Here is a 20,787-nt window from a genome sequence, read left to right as displayed (position 1 = left end):
ATTAAATTAATCTTTTAATATTAAAGCTGCATTTTAATAACCTCCCAGAAAATATAAAAATAATAATGTCTAAAACAAAATATGTAGATACTACATATTAAAGATTATAACACTGAAATAAATAATACTTTTTAACCTTATAAATGTGAAAAAACATGTCTGCAAAATCTTTTCTTGTAAGAACAAACCATAGTCACAAGCATAATCTTGTTGACTGCGCTGCACTATTCACATGAAAAAAAAAAAAAAAGTTATTCATATTTACAGAATTCAGAATGAAAACAGACAAGAAGTTTTGTTTATTTGTTTGTTTGTTTGTTTGTTTCCCATGCTGGAATATTCATTATTTAATCAACCAAATGGGTCGCTAGGAGAGTTACTCCTCTCTTGGCTGTATCTACTCTTAAATACATTTATCTGTATCAGACCACTATCTACTTTCTTATATAACAGACTATCGCAAATATTTAATAGAGTAAGTATATTTAGATCTGATTAAAAGTATATTAGTTATACGTTTTAGGCCCAGCTGCTTGAATGGATTTTCTCCAGAGAGTAAAAATGGCATCAATTTGTTACAAAGTCTGCAAGTCAGTTCTGTATGCACTTGATTCCATCTGAAAATTTACTAATGATCTCATGCATCATGCCTTTGGTTATGTAAAATAATAAAGTACTTATTAAGCTTTCACACTTGTGTAGCTTTCAACTTGCTTATCCTGAGAGAATTTGATATGGGTCAGTGGATGTTAAGCATGTGGACCTGCATTTCCAAATGGGTTAATATATCTTATATCAGAAAGCATCAATTAAGTGTAACATTTGAAAGAAAATTGAACTCATTGGTTTGTTTGCTCAGCTGTTCAGAGAAATATTGCACAAATGGGGTTAAAAGAGACATTTGTTATCAATGTAAAAGATATGCAAGTCTTTCAGTTTGGTGGAATTATAAATGAAAAGCATTTTATTCAGGACATTGCTGTTTAAGCAACAAAATACATTCTTTTTGATGCACTTAAGGTATACTTAAAAACAAATGTATTTCGAAATATATTGAAAGATACATATCCTATGCATACAAATTCTGCTTATTAGACTGCAGTATGTTAATGCCCTCTTTAAGTCTTAAATGTATGCCGAAGGAGATAAATGAGCTTTCAAGTAAATCAGAACACCAAAATCTCTTTGTGTAATGAATAAATACATACATAAAATAAAATACTAAATTTAAATTTGCTATTTTCCATAGCACTTCTGTAAAGTCTTTTTGAAAAATACTTTCATTCCATTTATTTCCTTTTGTTCACTTTTATATTTCTCTGATCTCCTTTAGCTTGGCACTTTCTACTTGATTTAGGGAAGAGACTTGTACATTACCAACAATTGCCAAATTACCCTGCATTAATGTAATGACTTTTACATGTATAAGAAAGACAAAAAGCTGGGAACCACAAATTACTTGCTTCATTTTCTTCTCATAGTTTCTACTTTATTTTCAGTTGAAAGAAAAAGAAAAAGGGGGGCAAGAAAAAAAAGGGGGTAAAAAGAAAAAAGAAAAAAAAACACCCTCGAGGGGGGAAAAAAAAAAGTGGATTTTAAAAACAAAGACATCCATTTTTCAGGGCTCAAAACAGTGGTCTCTGTTCTGCCTTTGGCAGAACATCTGCAGGGACACCATGTGATAAGGACTTGCCCACCATGCACACATCTTCATGCCGTCACATGAACTTGGTTCTCCCGGACAGGTAACAGCCCCTCAAAAGTCTGTGGCATGTTAAATAGTGCCATAAAACAGCACAGACAAAAAGTAAGTGATTTGTTGTTGTGTACAAAATATGAGACAGCCCTGGGTTCTGTCTGGAAAGTGTTTGAAAGGTTTACTTGGCTTCTACTAGTGGGAGTGCCTATAAGGATGCTGTATTTTTTTAGGTGGCCCAGACAGAAAAACTAGAAGAGATTGATTTTCATGAAAAGTGTTAACAATTAGGGAGTGTTCATGGTGTCGTGTGTCAAATGCTGAAAACAAGGCTCTCAAGTCACCTTTGAAAACATGAACACTTTCTTTGTTTCTGAGATTATTAAGCATAAGAAAACTGTGCAGCTCAATGTTTTTCGTAAGTTATGTTATGCGATAATCTAAATAGTGTTAAGAGTTTAGACATCTACACAATTCTTGTATTGTGTATCTCTGTGGGAGAAAAGAGACAAAAGAGACAGGCATTATTGCCAAACTTGCACATATACTTATCTAAGTACAGCATGTAATGTCGCTAAGATTCATAGATACTCATTTACATTTTAAGCCACAAAACAAGAGGCTAGAATAACCTTTTTTCCTTTTTTTTTTTTTTTTATCATTAACCTCCAGCTAGCACTGAAAGTTTCAAGGTTTATTTTGACTAGTGTCTGGGTTTGTAAATGACAAGCTAATTAGAGGGGTATGCCAGGCTATTCCTTGGCTAGATTGCAAGAAGTTCAGTTTGCAGTTGTCCACAGAGAAATCTACAACCTGACACTTGAAATTTAGCTGCACTTACCCGAAAGACTGTCATTTCTTCCAGCAAGACTTCCTCTAATTCGTGCCAACTCTCCTTAGGAATTGAAACCACTTTAAGAACTGTTCCAATATCTTGAAAAGGGAAAAAAAAAAAAAAAGGAAAAAAGTTTTCAGGTGCTTAAGAAACCTACTTCTGTATCAGAGTAGTCATTGGTTCTTGTATGTAATTATTTCAAGTATAAAGATTGTCAAGCCACATATCACTGCACTTTTGTTTCACATACTAACTGCTATTAAAAAATAATAATAATAATACAAAAATGAATTTCAGTAGGGTATTTTTTTTAATATCAAAATTCAACAAAAGCAACAAGAAGAGAAATACTACTTTAACTATTAAAGAATGAGCAGGACTGAAATACTATTTAAATGACAGTATAAAATGACAGATGTTTCAGTCACTTAATTGAGGAAGGAAATGCAGTAAATTTACTCAGCCATGTTTTATTGTCCATTTTGAAATGTGATGTTTGTCATTCTTAAAATGCAAGTGAAGATGCTGTCAGAAAGCTCAGTATGGATATAAAAACATCTGGACAAACGTTGCTAGATAGATGAAGCTGTTAGATCTCTTAAGTACGTATGATCTTCCCTGTGTCAAACAAAGTACCTAAGATATAAAAGCCCCTTAAGGCATCTCTGTGTATTTTAGATACTTCACTGAGGGATAAAAAGCAATCAACTTGTATCTTCCGTTTTAGCAATAGATGTGTGCCAGTATTTTAGCACTATATCCATTTACATTCTTGGGATGGGAAGGGGGTTGCAAGTGGCTTTAATGTGCACAAGGCCAAGACTTGAAATTCCCAGAAATCAGGGGGAAAAAAATAATTTAATCACTGCAGACTCTGAAATGGCAATAACTCTGGATGTGACTTTTCTTTTTAACCAGTCAAATATAGTACCATGTAAATATAGGAATAACAACTACATCCCTAAGGACATTTCATGTTCTGTATTCTATATTATTAATAGTTTATGAAAATACAAGGCATTTTAAAATGGATAATATTCTCAAAGTAACAGAACTATAAAGATCAGCATTCTTAAAACAAGCATTAAACTATAAAAACACAAAGTCAAAATATGATTTTAGTATATATATATGTTGAAACTTCTAATAAAAAAGATGACAACTCATCATTTCAAAACTGAAAAATACAGGTGAAACTGAAACACATTTCATAGTGTGAAAATGTTATTTTTATAAGTTAAGCATCTTAAAAGCAAATGATCTAGTGAGAAAATTCTGGTATTTCAACTTCTTTATATGAAATTTTACATTTTTAGAAGTTTAGAAAAGATTTTTTTTTTCCTGCAAAATATCTGCATCACTGTTTTGTTTCATTAGTCACAAATTCATAGTTTTTGTTTTTGTTTTAAAAGAAAAGAAAATAGTTCTTTCTAAATTAATATATATATATATACAGCTTTATTTAGGTAGCTACATGTACAAATTAAGCTAGAAAAGATACTAGATAAGTTGTTTCTGGAAGTGGTTTTCATTATGGTTACTACTACAAAATGAATATATTTGAAGCAGTGAGAACACTACAGAACAAATGTAATATGGACTTTAGAACAAGAAGAAAAATCTACAACAAATTAATGCAGAACAACAGATAATTTAGCATTAGTTATATTTGTAATATAATGGATGAGTTCATTTCCTTAATTATCTTGATAATTTGATGACTGTGGTTTTGAGGAAAAAAAATTGAATGGGTAAAAGAGAGAACTGTGATCTAACAAGTATAACAGTGCAGTGCAGTAATTTGTCATGGTTGTATTCTGAGTTGGGCTATGTCTGTCCTCAGTCACAGTCCATCAAATTCCATATTCCAGAAATATAGGGGCATTTTTGAAGAAACAACACAACTGATATTGTGAACCTGAGTGGGGCACTGAGTAGACATCAGCTCCCAACAAAATGTTTCAAAAAGAAGTCTGTGTTTTAATTGAATTTTGCAACAATTACTATCACTTGATGCCAGAGAAAGCCTCTGAGGTCAAAAATAATCACTGTGTAAATCACTATGGCTACTCTGGTCAGGCCACAGGTACCAAAGTGGAGCTTTATCTCAGTTCTAGATTAGGTTTTACAGAGTAGTGTTTCAAACAATTTCACACAAATGGAATCAGGCTTCTCCTTTAGGATCAATAGGCTCTGCCGAGTAAGATAAGATTACTGTTATTAATTTGCTTTACTGACGGATGTACCTTGACTGTGCCAAACGATCCCAAACATCAGACACTCAGGATATGCATTAAGTGCATATCTTAAATCCTGTTTTTTTCTGATATAATTTCAAGCATTCTGATATGACTTTTTTTCCACTGTGAAACACACTGGTGCAATCACAGTGGGAAAGAAACTGTTTGACTGAAGATTTCACCCACAGGAAAGGAAAATGTGACCACACTGGATGGCTATTAATTATGTTGTGTTCAATTATCATCAGCTATTCAATGGAAAGAAAAAAAAAATCCTCAACATACCAAAGTTCAGCAGCATGAAGGAATAATGCAGATTGCTGCAACAGCAATGGAAAAATACAGAGAAATTTATCTAATCTGATGGGACAAACCTGAACAGAAAAATCCAGCCATGTCCCAGAGAGCTTAATTCTGGTTTTGTCATAGGTCATCAAGTAGGAAATTGCACTGTGACTAGGATCCCTAATCTACTCCCCAGTTTGCTCTTTGCTTAGGGAAGATGTAATATGTGCTGATTGTGTATCTGTTTCTGGTTTCTTTTACTTTGACCAGCCAGCTCAATGCAGCTCAGTGCAGCTTTGTGGCAACAAGCCAGACAGGGCCTTAGTTCTTCCTTTCTTATTCTGCCCCTGCACGGAAGATGCCTCAGTCTGAAAATTGCAGTAAGGACAGTTTTCTCAGAGCAGTGTAGAATATCTTTTAAGCACCAGTTCCAAGCACAGGTGTTTTAACACCTATTCTTATCTCACTAGGGATAAGACCTCCTCCTGGAATAACCTTCTCCTGGAAAAAGAGCAATTTATATTGACAATGGTAGTATTTCAAGAAACATTAGCACTCACAAAACTGTATTTTTGGTGCTGAAACCTCTTTTGGCAAGTGCAAGCAATAACCTTTCAATATTTTTCTTACAGTTTTGGGGCACAAATAGCAGCAGTGTTGGATGGGATGCAGACCACTCACCACACACCTGAATATTAGTGGTTTAGAGAACTGAGTGTCTAAATTTCCAAATCAAAGGTAAAAGCTGGAGATTGAGGCTTCTTCAGAGAGAGGTCTCACCTGATTGATTTAGATAAAAGCCACCATATATAATGATTACTGTCTAAAAGTTGTGTCTCAGGTTTATGCAAGTCTTCCTGTACTGCCTGAAAACAGACAGGAACTTCTACATAACTGTTTGTCTTACTCTAATAGAAGTCTTGAAGAAAGCACAAAGAACCTCTTTCTGGAAGTACTTATCTTTCTCACTTGCAGAAATCAAGGCATCTTTTTTAGACTGAATGCCAAACCTTGGTGAGATAACTACCACCTCCAGAGGTAGACATAAATCAGCTCCTTATGTTTGCTCTTCGTCCTACCCTGGATGCTGAATGGCTTGTTTCCTCCTGCCACAGCTAAGGGGAGTATTGTCATTAATATTTTTGTGGGCTGAATCAGGTCATAGAAGACTTGTTGAAAGGCACAAAACACTGCCAATTGCAGATTCCATTAAACCATTTAGTGCATGATGGAAAATATATGTGTTGTGTAAAATCATATGAAACTACTTTTCAGTGTTTTATGCAAGAAAATATTGTAACACTGATATCTAATAACTCAGTTCACAGCTATAAAGCACTGGACTTTTTTCTGCAAAGCTACACTTCCTGAAGTAAATGTTCTGAACTGCTACACATTGAGGGTGTTTGGTACACAAAGCTTCATCAGCTCTCAGTTTTCCTCATAATGTATTTCAGACATCAACATGAAAGAGACCTTGAAATTTATTGCTCTGGAAATCTGACCCCAGGTCTAGAGTACCAGAACTTTAGGCAAGTCAGAAATTGGACTGTTATAAAACAGAGAGCCAGACAGATATTTTTTTCAGTCCAAAGCTGAAAAGAAGCAGTTGATGTGGGGATTGTTTTGGTTTGAATTCATGATGCCAATGGCTAATTATTAGCAAAAGTTTAAAATGATTTTATTGAACATAACTGAAACAACAGCAAACTAATGCGAAATCTTCAAAGATGAAGAATCAGATCCACCAACTGCTAATCAGCACAGGCCTTCTGAAGCCACTGAACTAATGCAAATGCATATCAGCTAAGTTCTGGTCATTGTTATTTCTTGTTATTACTTTTCTTGGAAAATTCTCTTCCCCAAGTGCATATTTCCACTTTGGTTGCAATGCCCCGTCTGCATCATTCTGCAGCACTTCAGAAAAGATGCCATGTTTCTATCTGAATCTTCTTAAAACATGTCTTACGTGCCAGTTATCTGAATCTTAGGTAAAATGATGTACTCTTCCCGCTAAAGAACTGGACATCTTAAAGCAATACTTGAAATACTTGAAAGGCACACAAGACATTTCCCACACCTGGAAACTTGCTTCATTCATGTTAATATTTCTTATGATGTGCTTCAAAATGGGTACCTCAAAACTCCATTTTAATACTAAATTATAATTAATAAGGTAAGATATTTCTAATAAAATTCCCTAATAACAGTAGTTGGAAAGAGAATGGTTTGATCTTACTCCAGCTGGCAAAGCTCCTAGAGAATTAAGCTATGTAGGCCATGGCCTGAACCTGTAACAGCAAACGTATACAACAAAGGCCTCCCCACACACAGTTTTGAATCTTGCCCCAGATTTTGATGGGTAACCACTGGAACATAACTCAGTGTTCTATCTTTCAGAGTACGAAATTTTATCTGATCTATGCCTTTGTAATGTCTGGAAGAGCACACAGTGTAGATTCAAGATTGGCACTTACCTGTGCCAATGAACATCACATCATATTGGCCATCTTCTGCGTCTACTCGATCTACTACTATCTGTGTGAACTGGTAATCTACATCTGTTTTGATCATGATTGGACGATTGTTGATGGGGAATACTGGGTTGTACATGGCTGGATGACTTCTTGCAAATGTTATAACTTCATCAGGAAGGTCCTTGGTGGAATCAAAGCCTCCAAATGTTTTACTGGGACACTGGGAAAAGAAGAAAAAAAAAAAGAAAAAAATGAAGTATTTTGCATTTTACTGCTGAAGAGTAGAAAGATATTACCAATCTATTTCATCACAATCATCACATCTTCTTCAGTTTATAATTAAGTGTGGCAAGAGATCTAATTGTTTCATGACAGACAGCAAAAGTTGATTCTACCACTAAAGGTCTCTAATTTTTTATTTTTTTCATTTTGGATTTAAAACAATATAATTAACAGGATGCAAATGAACTTCATAAATCATTTTCCTTTCTACCATGCAGTGCAAATGGATTTTCATTCATTTACTGATTAGTATTATTCTTTAATTGACAGAAGGAAAAAATCCTGAATTTTATAAAATTGTTCAGTATAAAGCAACCAATTTCAGTATTTCCTTATCTGTACTGCAGATAATTAATCAGTTATGCCTCCATCTTAGTTTCAAAGCATTCTCTGCTGAAGTTGACTGGAAATCACAGAATCACAGAATCACAGAATTGTAGGGGTTGGAAGGGACCTCAAGAGTTCATTGGGTCTGACCTCCCTGCCAAAGCAGGTTCCCTAGAGCAGGTTGCCCAGGTAGGCATCCAGACAGGCATCCAGAGGAGACTCAACAACCTCCCTGGGCAGCCTGTTCCAGTGCTCCTGGAAATCAGTTCCTCTCCTAGGAATCAAGTTCTGAAGTGCCAGGACAATAACCTGTTCTACTGACTTTAAATTCATGATTGTCTTAATGAGTTTGAGTCATTCATTTAGTCCTGATAACATGGATCGTCTTACATTAAATTATCTCTACAGATATTCTACTGTGTGCAGTTAGCAAAGGGTTTGACTAATCTGACTAAATGTGACATATACACTATATATACATCTATAAATGAGCTACACATTAGGGTCCCTTTAACGTAAATGGAGAGAATAGACACAATTTATCCCAACTTAAATAAAACAGTAAGTTTAAAATAAATTTCTCTTTAAAATAAAGAATCCCTTTGCCACCTTGTACAGCTATGAGTGGGCCAGCCAGTTTTGTCTCTGTAATCTGTGAAAAGCAGGAGGGCTTTGCCATCATTCTTCCAATGCGAGAAAAATGTAAAGGCTGAGAAAGGAAAGAGAAGTAAAACCATTGCTCTGGTATCCACAAAAATATTCCTCTACTTTCACCTACCTTATTTTTCCATGCGGAGACTCAAGGACTGTGGCTGATCACCACCATTTGTCCCTATCTCTTCTGTAAAATTTCTAAGTATTTTAAGAACACTTAAATGTTACTTTAAAGTAACCATTTAGTAATGTATTAACACTGTTGAAAGGATGAAGAAAATGAGCCATAATTAGTCCAAAGATACCAAGAAGACAACTTATTGTACCTCGTTATCAATCTTTCCACAAATACCTGTTTAAGATATATAAGACTCTGAAAGACAATTGACAATGATATACTTGCAGCATTTGAACCTGAAATACAAACAGCTGCCCTAGATAATTTGCCTTTATATGTACATATAGAATATCTTCCAACTAAATTAAAAACCTAGAGAACAACATCTTATTAAACAAGAATCCAGACATTTCAGGATGCTCAGCAGAAGAAATCAATTGCCTTTGCTATCACCTTGATCCAGACTATTAATAATTCATCAGAAATTAAATTAAAAAATCAATGCTGTCAAGAAGAATAGTTGTTATACTCAGCAAAAGGATGCTTCAAGAATGGATATGTAAAGTGTAAATTGTCACTTTTTGGCATATTTGTTAGTAAGCAAATTCCAACACTGCCCATTACATGGGATGGAAGGGAGAGAGGATATTTGATTAATGTACACGGATCATACTAAGCAGAAAACAAGTTTGTTATCCATTTTGTTATGTCAACATTTTAAAGCCTTTTTATTATTATATATTCTTTCTCTCTTGTGCTGAAATATTACTAAGATAAAATCAGATACACTTTTTATAATCATTGCCCAAACCATTGCCTGTCTGACTTTTTTTTTTAAATTTCACACTTCAATTCTAAGTTTGCTTTAAATCTTGATTCATATTCTAACTGCAGTTCAATACTAATTACTGAGATTAATTAGATAATGATTAATTAGATAATATAAATTATTCTATATAAAATTCTAGAATAAAAAGACCTTATAGTGGTCTTCCAGTACGTAAAGGGGGCTTACAAGAGGAGCTGGAGAGGGACTCTTTGCCAGGGTGTGTAGAGATAGGACAAGGGGGAATGGTTTTAAACTAAAAGAGCGTAGATTTAGATTACATATAAGGAAGACATTCTTTACTCTGAGGGTGGTGAGGCACTAGCACAGGTTGCCCAGAGAAGCTGTGGATGCCCCATCCCTGGAAGTGTTTAAGGCTAGGTTGGAGGGGGCTTTGGGCAACCTGATCTAGTGGGAGGTGTCCCTGCCCATGACAGGGGGGTTGGAATTAGATGGTCTTTATGGTTCCTTCCAACCCAAACCATTCTATGATTCTATGATCACCACACAAGAACTATATATTGTTAATTGCAGCTGAGCAAACAGTGGGGAAAAAAAAATGGAGAGAAGTGGATTTGATAGATGGACCACTTGGTGGGTAAGGAACTGGCTGCATGGTCTCACTCAAAGAGCTGTGGTCAATGGCTCAGTGTCCAGGTGGAGATCAGTAAAGAGTGGTGTTCTTCAGAGGCAGTATTGGGACCAGCTCTGTCAGGTGACATGGACAGTGGGATCGAGTGCACTCTCAGCAAGTTTGCCAATCAAGCAATCAAGCTGTGTGGTGGGGTTTCCACACTGGAGGGAAAGGATGCCATCCATGAGAGACCTGGACAGGCTTGAGAGATGGGCCTGTATGAAATTCATGAATTGCAACAAGGCCAAATGCAAGGTCCCATGGCGCAAACCTAAACACAAGGGATAGTGCAATCCTAAACACAAATACAGGCTGGAAAGAGAATGGATTGGGAAGAAGAGAAGGAGGAGGAAGGCCCTGAGAAAGACCTAGGAGTGTTGGTTGATGAGGAGCTTGACATGAGCTGGCAATATGTGCTTGCAGCCCAGAAAGCCAACCGTATCCTGATTCCACTTGCATCAAAGAAATAGTTTTCACATGCCAAAAGTTATACATGAATAAAAAATATCCTCATAAAGGTTGCAGAGATGAGCTTGATCTTGGAGTCAACTGAATTCTTGTGTTTAGTATCTTCATCCAATTGTTGATTTCCAATATGCTATGCTAAGGATTTTGATAAGTCAATAAAAGTTGACTAGGCTATACCCTAACTGGACTACCAGGGAATCCAACAGACTAAAACAAAAACTACATTTTGGTAGGAAACAAAAGGCCTTTGGTCACGGCTGAAAGTACTCTTGGCAGCATAAAGTAGAGAAAATTAAGGCTCTGTATTTGAATTCGTATAAAGTCAGTATGAATTCATGATTCAAATTTGGTATATATAAAAATCCTCCCTTCTCTCCCAAATAATGCTAAAAGGTTAAGTAAATAAATAAAATTCTGTAGAGTTTAAAGGAAAAATCCTGGCAACTTCTTTGCTAAATATAAAGCTGATAGGTAGAATTGTTTACAAAGTTTTCCAGCTTTTCAAAAGAACCTTTAATTTTCCTTTTCTTTACTCTGACTGGGCAAGTCACCAGATGCTTGGGAAGTTTATTGGCACCTCACCTATGAAATTCCTCAGATAATTCAGCACTGTTCAGTGAGAGCTGGAACTGAATCACTGTAAGTTCAGGTTTTGTTTTTTCCTTCTCTTTCCCTTTAGGGAAAAGGAAGCTACAAGTCTGACATCTAAAGGAACTTCAGAAATCATTCTTCTCTATTCTCAACACATCATTGAAAGTAAATTCAATTTTATCACTTTAGAAAAATAAAATCTCCATTGCAGTCAGAGATGTCTCTCATTTTTAAATTCAGTTTTATCCTACTAATACAAGAGAATGATTTTTGTAAATACAAGAATAAAAATTCTTTTTCAAAGTGGTAGACACAAGGATTAGAATCATTGGCAGTGGAGAAACTGATGGTCTCAGCCATTCTTTTATTAACTTCATTTTCACTGGCACAGCTTCTTGCACTACATGATGCAACTGAAGGGTTATGTAGAATCTGGGAACACATTCATCCTTATGTAAGAAAGTAACTTATGAGGAAATCCCAATGTCTTTGCACACTCTTGGTGAATCTTAGTATAGGTATATTACAGTGAAATTGTAAGGGTACAATCCGTTCTGAAAAGGCAGTCAGAAAAAGTATATATAACTTAGCTATATTTACCTACTTTGACAAAAAAAAAAAAAAAAGATTAGCAAAAAATTATGATGACATATCAGCTTTAATTACCGTAATTTAAAAGAAAAAAAAAAGTTTAGCATCAAGAAAGAAATAAAACCTCCCTTGTTCTGTCTTTTAACTCTGGAAAGAATTAGGAATCCCTTTAGCAGAGGAAGTGGGAGCTGGGCAATATGGCTTATGGCTGTCAGGGTGCCACTGTTTTTTTTTACTTAGGAAGTCACTTTTGTTAGGCTAAGCATATAGACCGTCTACCTGCTGGAAATCAGTTAAAAAATCAGATTTGAAATAACATTTTTAAAACATACCAGATAAAAATAGAAAATCAGATGGTTTAAGAAAGAGAAAGGACCAAAACTATCCCTGGTTTGTTTCCTGCCTTGTATTTAAGAACACTTTTAAGAAATATTACAGACAGATATATTATTTATGTTTCTGTTTATATTTGCATGTGTATGGACACTTTATATTCAGCAATGATATTCTAGAATATAAATGGATCAAGCTGATTTACACCAGCTAAGGAGCTATCCTGATGTATACAATAAATGCTTTTCTCATAAATTCCCTATCTTAGACTAGTGGCAACTTTGAGGCAGTTAAATACTTCTAGAACGTGATGATATCAGTTTGCAGTTGTAGGTATGGGTGTCTCATATACACCAATATTTTAGTCATTCATAAACTAGAAACGGAAACAGGTAGAGGCACAGATTAAAAAGAAATGACAGAAGAAATCAGTTACTGTCACTCTAACATCCATTGCAGAAATACGTCTTACTGTACTAGACTTAATGTTGCAAACAATTCAGTGTTTCTTAACAGTCAGGCAGATGCTCTGTTTTCTGTTCACTCTCACCAAGAATGGTTCTGCCAGTATTTGGAACAAATGCAAATTCCAAGGAGACAATAATGCAGAGTAATTTATTACACATTTGACTTTCAGCAAATTTCTGCAGCCATTGCTCAAACTTATGTTGAAATTGACAAGAATGCCAAAATGAAAGTCCAAATGAAATTAGATCACAGATATAATGACTTCATATTTTACAGGAAAATCAGGAAATTTTGGACCTGGATGAACTGTTAACTTTCCCTTCTGACACTCAGTCTGTGTCATCTTTTTCAGTTTTTGTTCTGGATCTCAGCTCAAGGACTGTGTAACGTGTGAAAATATTTTCCATGGTTTTCTCTTTTTAGATTACTGGATTTCTTAGGGTACTTACAGTTCCTGGCCGTGGGTATGGCACTCGCCCTTGGTAGGGAACCCACTGATAGTTTGGGCCATCTCGGTGTGCGTAGGGACCAAGAAATACCCTCCTCACATCTGTCATGCTGTACATACATACTGCTGACCCCTTGAAGATATTACTGAAAATAAGGGGAGAAGAAATCAAATCAGGTTCTTTAAATTATCAGTCAGTTTAATCAGATGGGTGAGCTATGGGAATAGCAGCTTGTTGCTTTCTAATTTATTACGTGTTGATTATCAAAACTCTGACATGCTCTCAGAACAATCCTAACTCACCTCTTGTGAAAGTTCAGCATAACTGATACGATCTCTCAGACATTGTGATAAGCAGATGGCTGCTATTCTGCTATTTAAAACATATTGTCCCCACAAGTCCAAAGCCCTGGTCTGAGTAAACTTCACCAGGACTTGTTGAAGATTGTTCAGTTCTTTCCTACTCTTTGCATTTTTCTATTTTAATTTACTTTTTAGCAGTCTCTTTTGTAATGTTGTTGACCTACAGACAACAGTTTGGGTACTACACATGCAAACTTCAGTGCTGCTTCTTACCTTGAGATTTCTTAACAGGAGACAACAGCAAGCACTTATAATTCTTCCTTTTCTATGCCTGGTTATCACTAGCAACATTCTGTCTGTCTACAAACTGAATCTTTCACCCTTTACAGATAAATGTAGCAATGCTCTGTCTGTCTAGTACTGCAAACCTTTCTCAGACCAAAGCTACAGGTATAATTTTGTTTCTGATGAAAGCACCATGAAACCAAAACATTCAAGTCACAGTTACATGTGATTCAATAACAGAACTTTTGAAAGATTTTTAAAACTTACAGATTTCAACAGTGTTTTTAACTAATACTTCCTTGAGTAGCAAAGTTCTAATACTGTGGATTTTCTATGTTACCCTTCCCCCAAACAAGCAATACTGATGCTTATGTTACTTTTCCAGGTCTGTGCGGGAAGGACTACAAATTCTGATCTCCACTATTAAAATGCAATTCAACAGCAAGAACAGCATGAGAAACTGATAGTCTTTGTGATTACTTGCTTCAGAGTGATGATGTACATTGCCCGTTAGAAAAGAAACCTAATTAATTACTTCTTTCTGCCACTGACTTCTCAGTTCAAAGGTTAAGAAAATTTTGGGTTTCTTAAAAACATTTTAACAAAGAGACCTCTTTAAAACAAGCAACCACCCAAGTTTCCATGCAAGTTTCCATGATACACTCTGTACCTGGAAGTTGTAAACACTCCATAGACTACTGGACTTTTAGGGTCTTTTGAGTTCATTAGGAACACATCCTCTGTAACAATAACAAGAGACAGAAAAGGAAAATAAGTTACATTCTGTATGGACAATGCCAGAAAATGCTTTTATATTCAAAGCCACTTCTGTCACTTACGTAGTTCATCAAAGTGTGTGTCAATGCCATTGGGTCCTGGCACAGAACAAATCAGACGTGCCTTGAGAAAAGTCGTCCATTTGTTTACAAGACTCCTGTGTCCACCAAAATCATTCTAATAATAAAAGTATTTTGCATTAATACCTAGTAACAGTCTCTGAAGGATCAACAGAGTGCAGTGTTAAATAATCACAGAATGTTACTTATAGAAAACAGAAAAAAGAATTCAACTTCTACATATAAAAACATAATTATGTTGCCAAAGACATCAATTCTGAATTAATTTTATTTTACACAGGATCACTACATAGTTCACAGTATCACTTTATAGTTCACAACATTTAGAGAATGATAACAAAAAACTCCCTATATATGTATTATATATATAAAGCTGAAAAAAAGACAGACTAGCAGAATATTTTACCCCAGAGCTCCCAGGCTGACATGGCTTGCTAAAGCCTACAGGGTTTATTATTTTTAACTGTGTAGCAATGAAGTGGATGTACTAATTGCATTGTGAACATAGTAGGTGGAAATGCCAACACAGTGGGATCAGTTGCATTGCTGCATAACTTCTGAGTAGAGGTACACCAAGGAACTCATACTTAGAAAGTAACTGGTTTTCAAGCAGCCATTTCTGGATTTGAGGGATAAACTAAAATTATGTGTATCGATTAACATAGAATTTTAATGAATACATCCTACATAGCAAAGTTACAACATTTATGAATATAATTTAATTTGTAGATTTTTTTTTAAAGTCTGTCAGAAAATATTTGGACATTTATCAGTGCGGATGGATGATTCAATCTGCAATCATTAACAGTCTTCTGGATTGTTGGCCCATTTCTACAGCTAAGTAAAACAGTTATTTTGTTGACTCTTCCTTTGCCTCTGTTTTAAGGATTTCACTAATGTGGAAAAGTATTAACATTCCTTTAAAATTAAATTCTTCAAAAGTTTTTGGCCTACCTGGAAGTATCATATTTCCTGTAAAAGTTTCCTTCTGCAGAAACATTCTAAACATCAGAAGATGCCTAAGATTTTTTAAACATAATGTCATAGTTAAGCTTCCCCAAATGAAAAGGAAATAAATATTATACCTTTGTGTGTATCCAATAACTATCACTCTGCTTCACTATAATGCCAGGGCTAACACTGAATAGTTTACAGGCATGAAAATGCAGTTTCCAAAATTGCCAGTGTCCTGCTAGTATATTCAGTCTCACACAAAGAAGACATCATTTTACCTTACAGATCTGCCCTATTCTGGCATGAGTGGCTTTTCCAGTGTGCTCTCCATCAATTGCATTTTCACGGAAGAAGAAATAGATTTTGTCATCTTCTGGATTGTCACTTTCTGGTATCAGGTGAGCACTAATAAATCTGGGATCTGAGAAGACAATATCATTGTATGTGTTACTATACCATGAATAAAATCACTTACCTTCCTTACGTGAAATAAATGTGATTTTGCTTCCCCAGAATCAATCTCTGCATCAGGTAAGAAGTATATCCAAATTAGGTACGTCATTACCTACAATGTGACACTTAAATGTGTCTATTACATGAACACACAATGCGTCATATTTTTATGCTTATATTTTTATGCATTATACAGGAATGGCCATACTGACTTAGACCAAGGTTTACTTAGATCAATGTACAGACTCCAGCATCAACCAAAAGAAATTATCTGTGACAAAGTAAGAATATGGTAGGTCCAAATAATACTTCCAAAGGCCAAATAATACTTCCACAGAATAATTTCCCTGACTCCAACTATTTTCAGTGTATCTGATTCCCTGCTTGGCTGCATGTCTAATGTGTTTATTTACTCTTAACAAAATTTTTCATCTGGGTATCTCTTCAGAATTCATTCACAGTGTCCTTTTGCAATTTGTTACTAAGCATATAATCTAATAAACTAAAAGCTAATTCTGATTTTGTGGTTTGAAGATGATTCTTGCTTCATTTTCCTACATTTGAAATGCCTGCAGTGTTTAAGTTGTGGGTGAATTGGGCTCTTATAGAGATGCTCTTATACAATGCTCTTTGTTGAATTACCTGTTCTTTTCTATTAAATCCTAATATTTAATATAGACTAGACTGTTTCTAAGCAGAAAGCTAAAATTTAGTAGAACTTTATGTGCCCTAACCCCAGAATCTCACTCTTTTTTGGTCATGCTCAGTCCACAGCCCATCATTTTATATGTGAAGATAGGCCTATTTTCCTCATGGCTTTCCCCATGTTGTTTCACTATATAATTCATCAAGAATAATTTAATTTGTCATTTGATTGCTTAGCTACCCAGTTGCATAAGAGCCTTTTGTAATTCATCGCAGCATTCCTTTTTCTCACTGTGCTGAATAACGTAGTACTGTATGAAAACTTTCTCATCTAGCTGCTCAACCCTTTTTTTTTTTTTTTTTTTTTTTTTTTAGGAACACGTTGAACAACAAAGACCATAGAAAAGATCTCAGTGGAACTGTGTCTGTTACCTATTCTCTATTAAAATAAATCTTTTTAGACAACCAAAAACATTAGAAATCTATAAACAGCTTAAGCTTTCCATCTCTAAAACAGGAACTCAAGCTAGCCTTCAAGTTACATTGACACAAGGCCCTAGATAAATAATATCTAGATCATATTGTAACAAGGTTAATATATGTTATTTTTATATGATCTATTACCAAAATATCTACATGGCAACCTGAGGAAGGATTCATCAGAGAAAACAGACACCCAGACACTGGTCTGGGCTACTGGATCTGAAGAACTGGTCTGAACACATAAGGTTGTTTTTACAATCTTAAGGTCTTAATGAAAAGGGTAAAAAAACATTCAACCAAAATCTAAATACATTCCCAAATGGCTGAATGATTTGTCTCCAGCACAACGGGTTTTGTAAATCACAAGATATCAAATTCTAACATAAATCACTATATTGTCAGACATCAAAATTCTAACTTTACACTGGCTTGTGATGAGCCCATGGGGAGACCCATTCAAGTCAGCAATATTGCTGATATAGTAAAGGTTATATAAACTTGCCCTAGGTTAGCATATTATTATTCTTTTCTTTCTGTCTCTTAATTTTGCAAGTGAACCTAGAACAGTAAGAAAGCCTAGTATTTGAGCAGAATTGATAAAAGAATTACACAAAATATTTGAAGAGGTTAAAAATATGTATTTCAGATAACTAGCAGAGTGGTAGCAGAGGAGAGGGGTATGAGTAAGTCAAATAGAACTAAGGCCATAGCTAGAGCATGTGAATATGCTTTTTACATATTTCTTAGCAGTGTTCATCTGGGAAGAATTCAGAATTTCAATTAGTGATTAGTAATTCTAACTACATCCCCCAAAATAGAATGCTCATACAGCCTTGTATTAGAGCATATCTTTTGTACATCATTGAACAACTTCTGCTGAAAAACACTTGTGTTTCTTACTGAGTAAACTTCGGTTTGTTTTGCCACCTGGTTAAATTGATATGTTTTAGTCAATAAAAGAGTGGTTCTTCATGTTATACATCCCTCGTTCCTATTATTTTTCCCCCTCTTCCATATAACATTTTGTGTGTCTATGTAATGAAACAAATGAAGGGAAAAGAAAAAAAAAAGGCTATATGTGTTCTGTTGCATATAGACACAATTTCTGTTCAGAAAGAATATAATGATCATAGAAGCAATTTCATACTATGTTTGTGTGTGCATGTTTGGAGAGAAGAAGAGAAATGTGTTTGATAATTCAGTAGGCTATACAGCTAAGAAGTGTGGGGTAGTGTAAACTAGTGATCTGTAGTGTGTTCTTTATTGTTTCATTAACTGAGGTGCTATTTGATCTGAAGCTTGATGCACACTGGCATAAAGCTCCGGATTTTCAGACTGTGCTTACAACTAACTGTTTAGGGCCATGATGAATCAATCAGCCAGATGGCCAGCAGTCACACAACATAGCACTCTCCATGGACTGCGTAGCATGTTTGTATTGCTCTTCTTTGAGGAAGGGAAGGGAGGTATTGTCCACAGATGAGGGCCTTATCCTTGACTCTCCTAATTGCTCACCCATGCAGCAGAAGAAAGAATGTTATCCGTGAATGTGTATGTTCAAGTATTGAGACTGCTTGGCCTTACCCTGCAAAATTAAACAGGTTCAGTATCGAGGCTCCCCATGGGAAGTTTAAAACAATTCAGTCAGGGTCGACCTATTTCATATATTTGACACAGCCACATAAGAAGTGCTGGAATTAACTTCAAGCAAGTTTTATTGAATGGAAAGTGGAACTTTGATCCAAAACCACTGGTGACAATTGTAAATGTCGATGCACTGCAGGTGTTGTGGATAGATAAGATGACTTCAAATTCCTGTATGTGAATTATAGGGTATTCTGAGACCCTAGAACAGTCTTCAATCAGTGAAGCACTCAGAAAAGCCACTGCAATAATTCAACATGTTCTAGCTTAAAATGATTCTTCTATTGGCTAGACATCCAGAAAACATGTTTTCTGAAACTGGATTTAAGAAATAATTTGACAGCAAATAATTTGCAATGATTCATTGCTTTAAAACAACACATAACCATACAATGTGGAAGAGTCCTTTAAAAAATAGCATACATCAAACAAACATGTTTGAAACATGTTTAAGCATGATCAAAGGAGAAACAAAGCCACAGTATAAACATGAGCAAAATAAAATTATAGCAAAAACACTTCTCTGATCTTGCAGCCAATGTGAACAAACTAAACATAAAAATTTAGATTTTGATTTAAAGCAATCAGCATCAAGAAGCAAATTATTAAAGCACACACCTTTTTCAGTCTCCTTTTTCCAATTGTCCTGACTGCGAAGCTATTTCTCAGCTCCCACATGACACCTTTCTAGCGCCACTTTTTCTGTGCCCTTCTGCAATTACCAGTTCTGCAGACATTTCATTGGCAGCAGCCCATTAAACTGTCCTTCATGAGAAATCTGGCTCTTTATGAAAACGACACCTTGGTCCAGCTGCCTCTATGATTTATATGCCATTGTTTGCTTAGTTAAGTAATGGAAACATGTTTTGCTTGTCTCAGCACTTTGACTTCAGAAAAAGCCAAGAAAAATTGATCTGCATTTATTCTTTTACAAACGTTACTCTTTAGCGGCAAGAACCACACATGCACACACACACTCAACAATAGCAAGAAACAATAAAAATCAGAAATTGGATTTCTATCAGAATTGTATTAACATTTTAATTAAGACATATAAACTTGAGGCACAGAAATTACTTTTAGCTGTCAAGATTGAGCTAGCTGATGGAACAGAAGCTAGGGTCATCTCTTGATCATTCGACAGGAGCAAAAGGGTAATCCTCTCAGGAAATGTTTTGTAAAGAGTTTGAACTGGATGCCCCTATTATTGTATAGTTGTGGTCAAAATGACTAATTTACAAGTTCACAGCAAGAAACAAGGGAAATTTTACGCTCAGTAAAACTAAAATTGCTATAATGTAATGAAAATTACTGAAGGGTGACAAAGGCCCTGAGGAGAACAGAACTAGGGAATTTGAAATTAAAAATTTAGCAAAAGCAGACATAGACAGCTATGCGGTACTTCATAAATACGTACAATGCCTCTCCTCTGAGATCCAGGAAAGTCAGAGAAGCAAGTACTGTCCTCAGAAAATCTGATCTTGAAATCACAGCGAGCTCCACTACTCACAGAGAGGAGGACTTATAGCATCAGTCATAAATGTGCTTAGCAAAGCCACTTGGTAAGGTCACCAGAGCACAAAGCTTTTAATATATGTTGATGAGAAAACCAAGCTGTTTTGCAGTTTTAGTCACTCAACTGTAGTTTACAAAACACCAAAGCTTTTAATAGTCTTATTCTAAAGTCTTCTCGTTTTAATTCTTCCACTTTCACGTATTTTTTGCAAGAAATGACTTGGGCAAACACAACAGAGGTCTCATAGAGTCACTGTTTAGAATGAAGCTCTTCAACAACACTACTGGCACCAGACTGGCATGCAGACCATCCATGGCTGAGATGTTAGCAGCTATCACAATGTAAGAAGGACTGTGGTGATTCACTGATGTTGC

General features: G+C 35.4%; 1 protein-coding gene and 1 long non-coding RNA gene across 7 annotated transcripts in view; one reads left to right on the top strand and one right to left on the bottom strand.

The window, feature by feature from the left end:
• The window catches only part of SEMA3A (semaphorin 3A), a 328,521-nt gene that overhangs the window by 21,581 nt on the left and 286,153 nt on the right, over nt 1–20,787 (bottom strand). For all 6 annotated transcript variants that reach the window (XM_050713415.1, XM_035549396.2, XM_035549395.2 and 3 more), the window contains 6 exons: nt 15,951–16,093; nt 14,701–14,815; nt 14,532–14,601; nt 13,275–13,419; nt 7,534–7,753; nt 2,538–2,629 (listed from right to left, as the gene is read on the bottom strand). In XM_050713415.1, coding sequence (XP_050569372.1) covers nt 2,538–2,629; nt 7,534–7,753; nt 13,275–13,419; nt 14,532–14,601; nt 14,701–14,815; nt 15,951–16,093 — 785 coding nt within the window. The remainder of the gene's footprint in view (nt 1–2,537; nt 2,630–7,533; nt 7,754–13,274; nt 13,420–14,531; nt 14,602–14,700; nt 14,816–15,950; nt 16,094–20,787) is intronic.
• On the top strand, nt 15,462–18,226 carry LOC118249441 (uncharacterized). Its single transcript, XR_004779049.2, has 3 exons — nt 15,462–16,070; nt 16,322–16,417; nt 17,146–18,226. It is a non-coding gene; the product is annotated as an uncharacterized LOC118249441 (long non-coding RNA).

This window comes from Cygnus atratus, chromosome 1 (assembly GCF_013377495.2).
Source record: "Cygnus atratus isolate AKBS03 ecotype Queensland, Australia chromosome 1, CAtr_DNAZoo_HiC_assembly, whole genome shotgun sequence".
Lineage (NCBI taxonomy): Eukaryota > Metazoa > Chordata > Aves > Anseriformes > Anatidae > Cygnus > Cygnus atratus.
The sequence above is the reverse complement of the archived record's forward strand: the minus strand, read 5'-3'. Positions and strand labels throughout refer to the sequence as shown.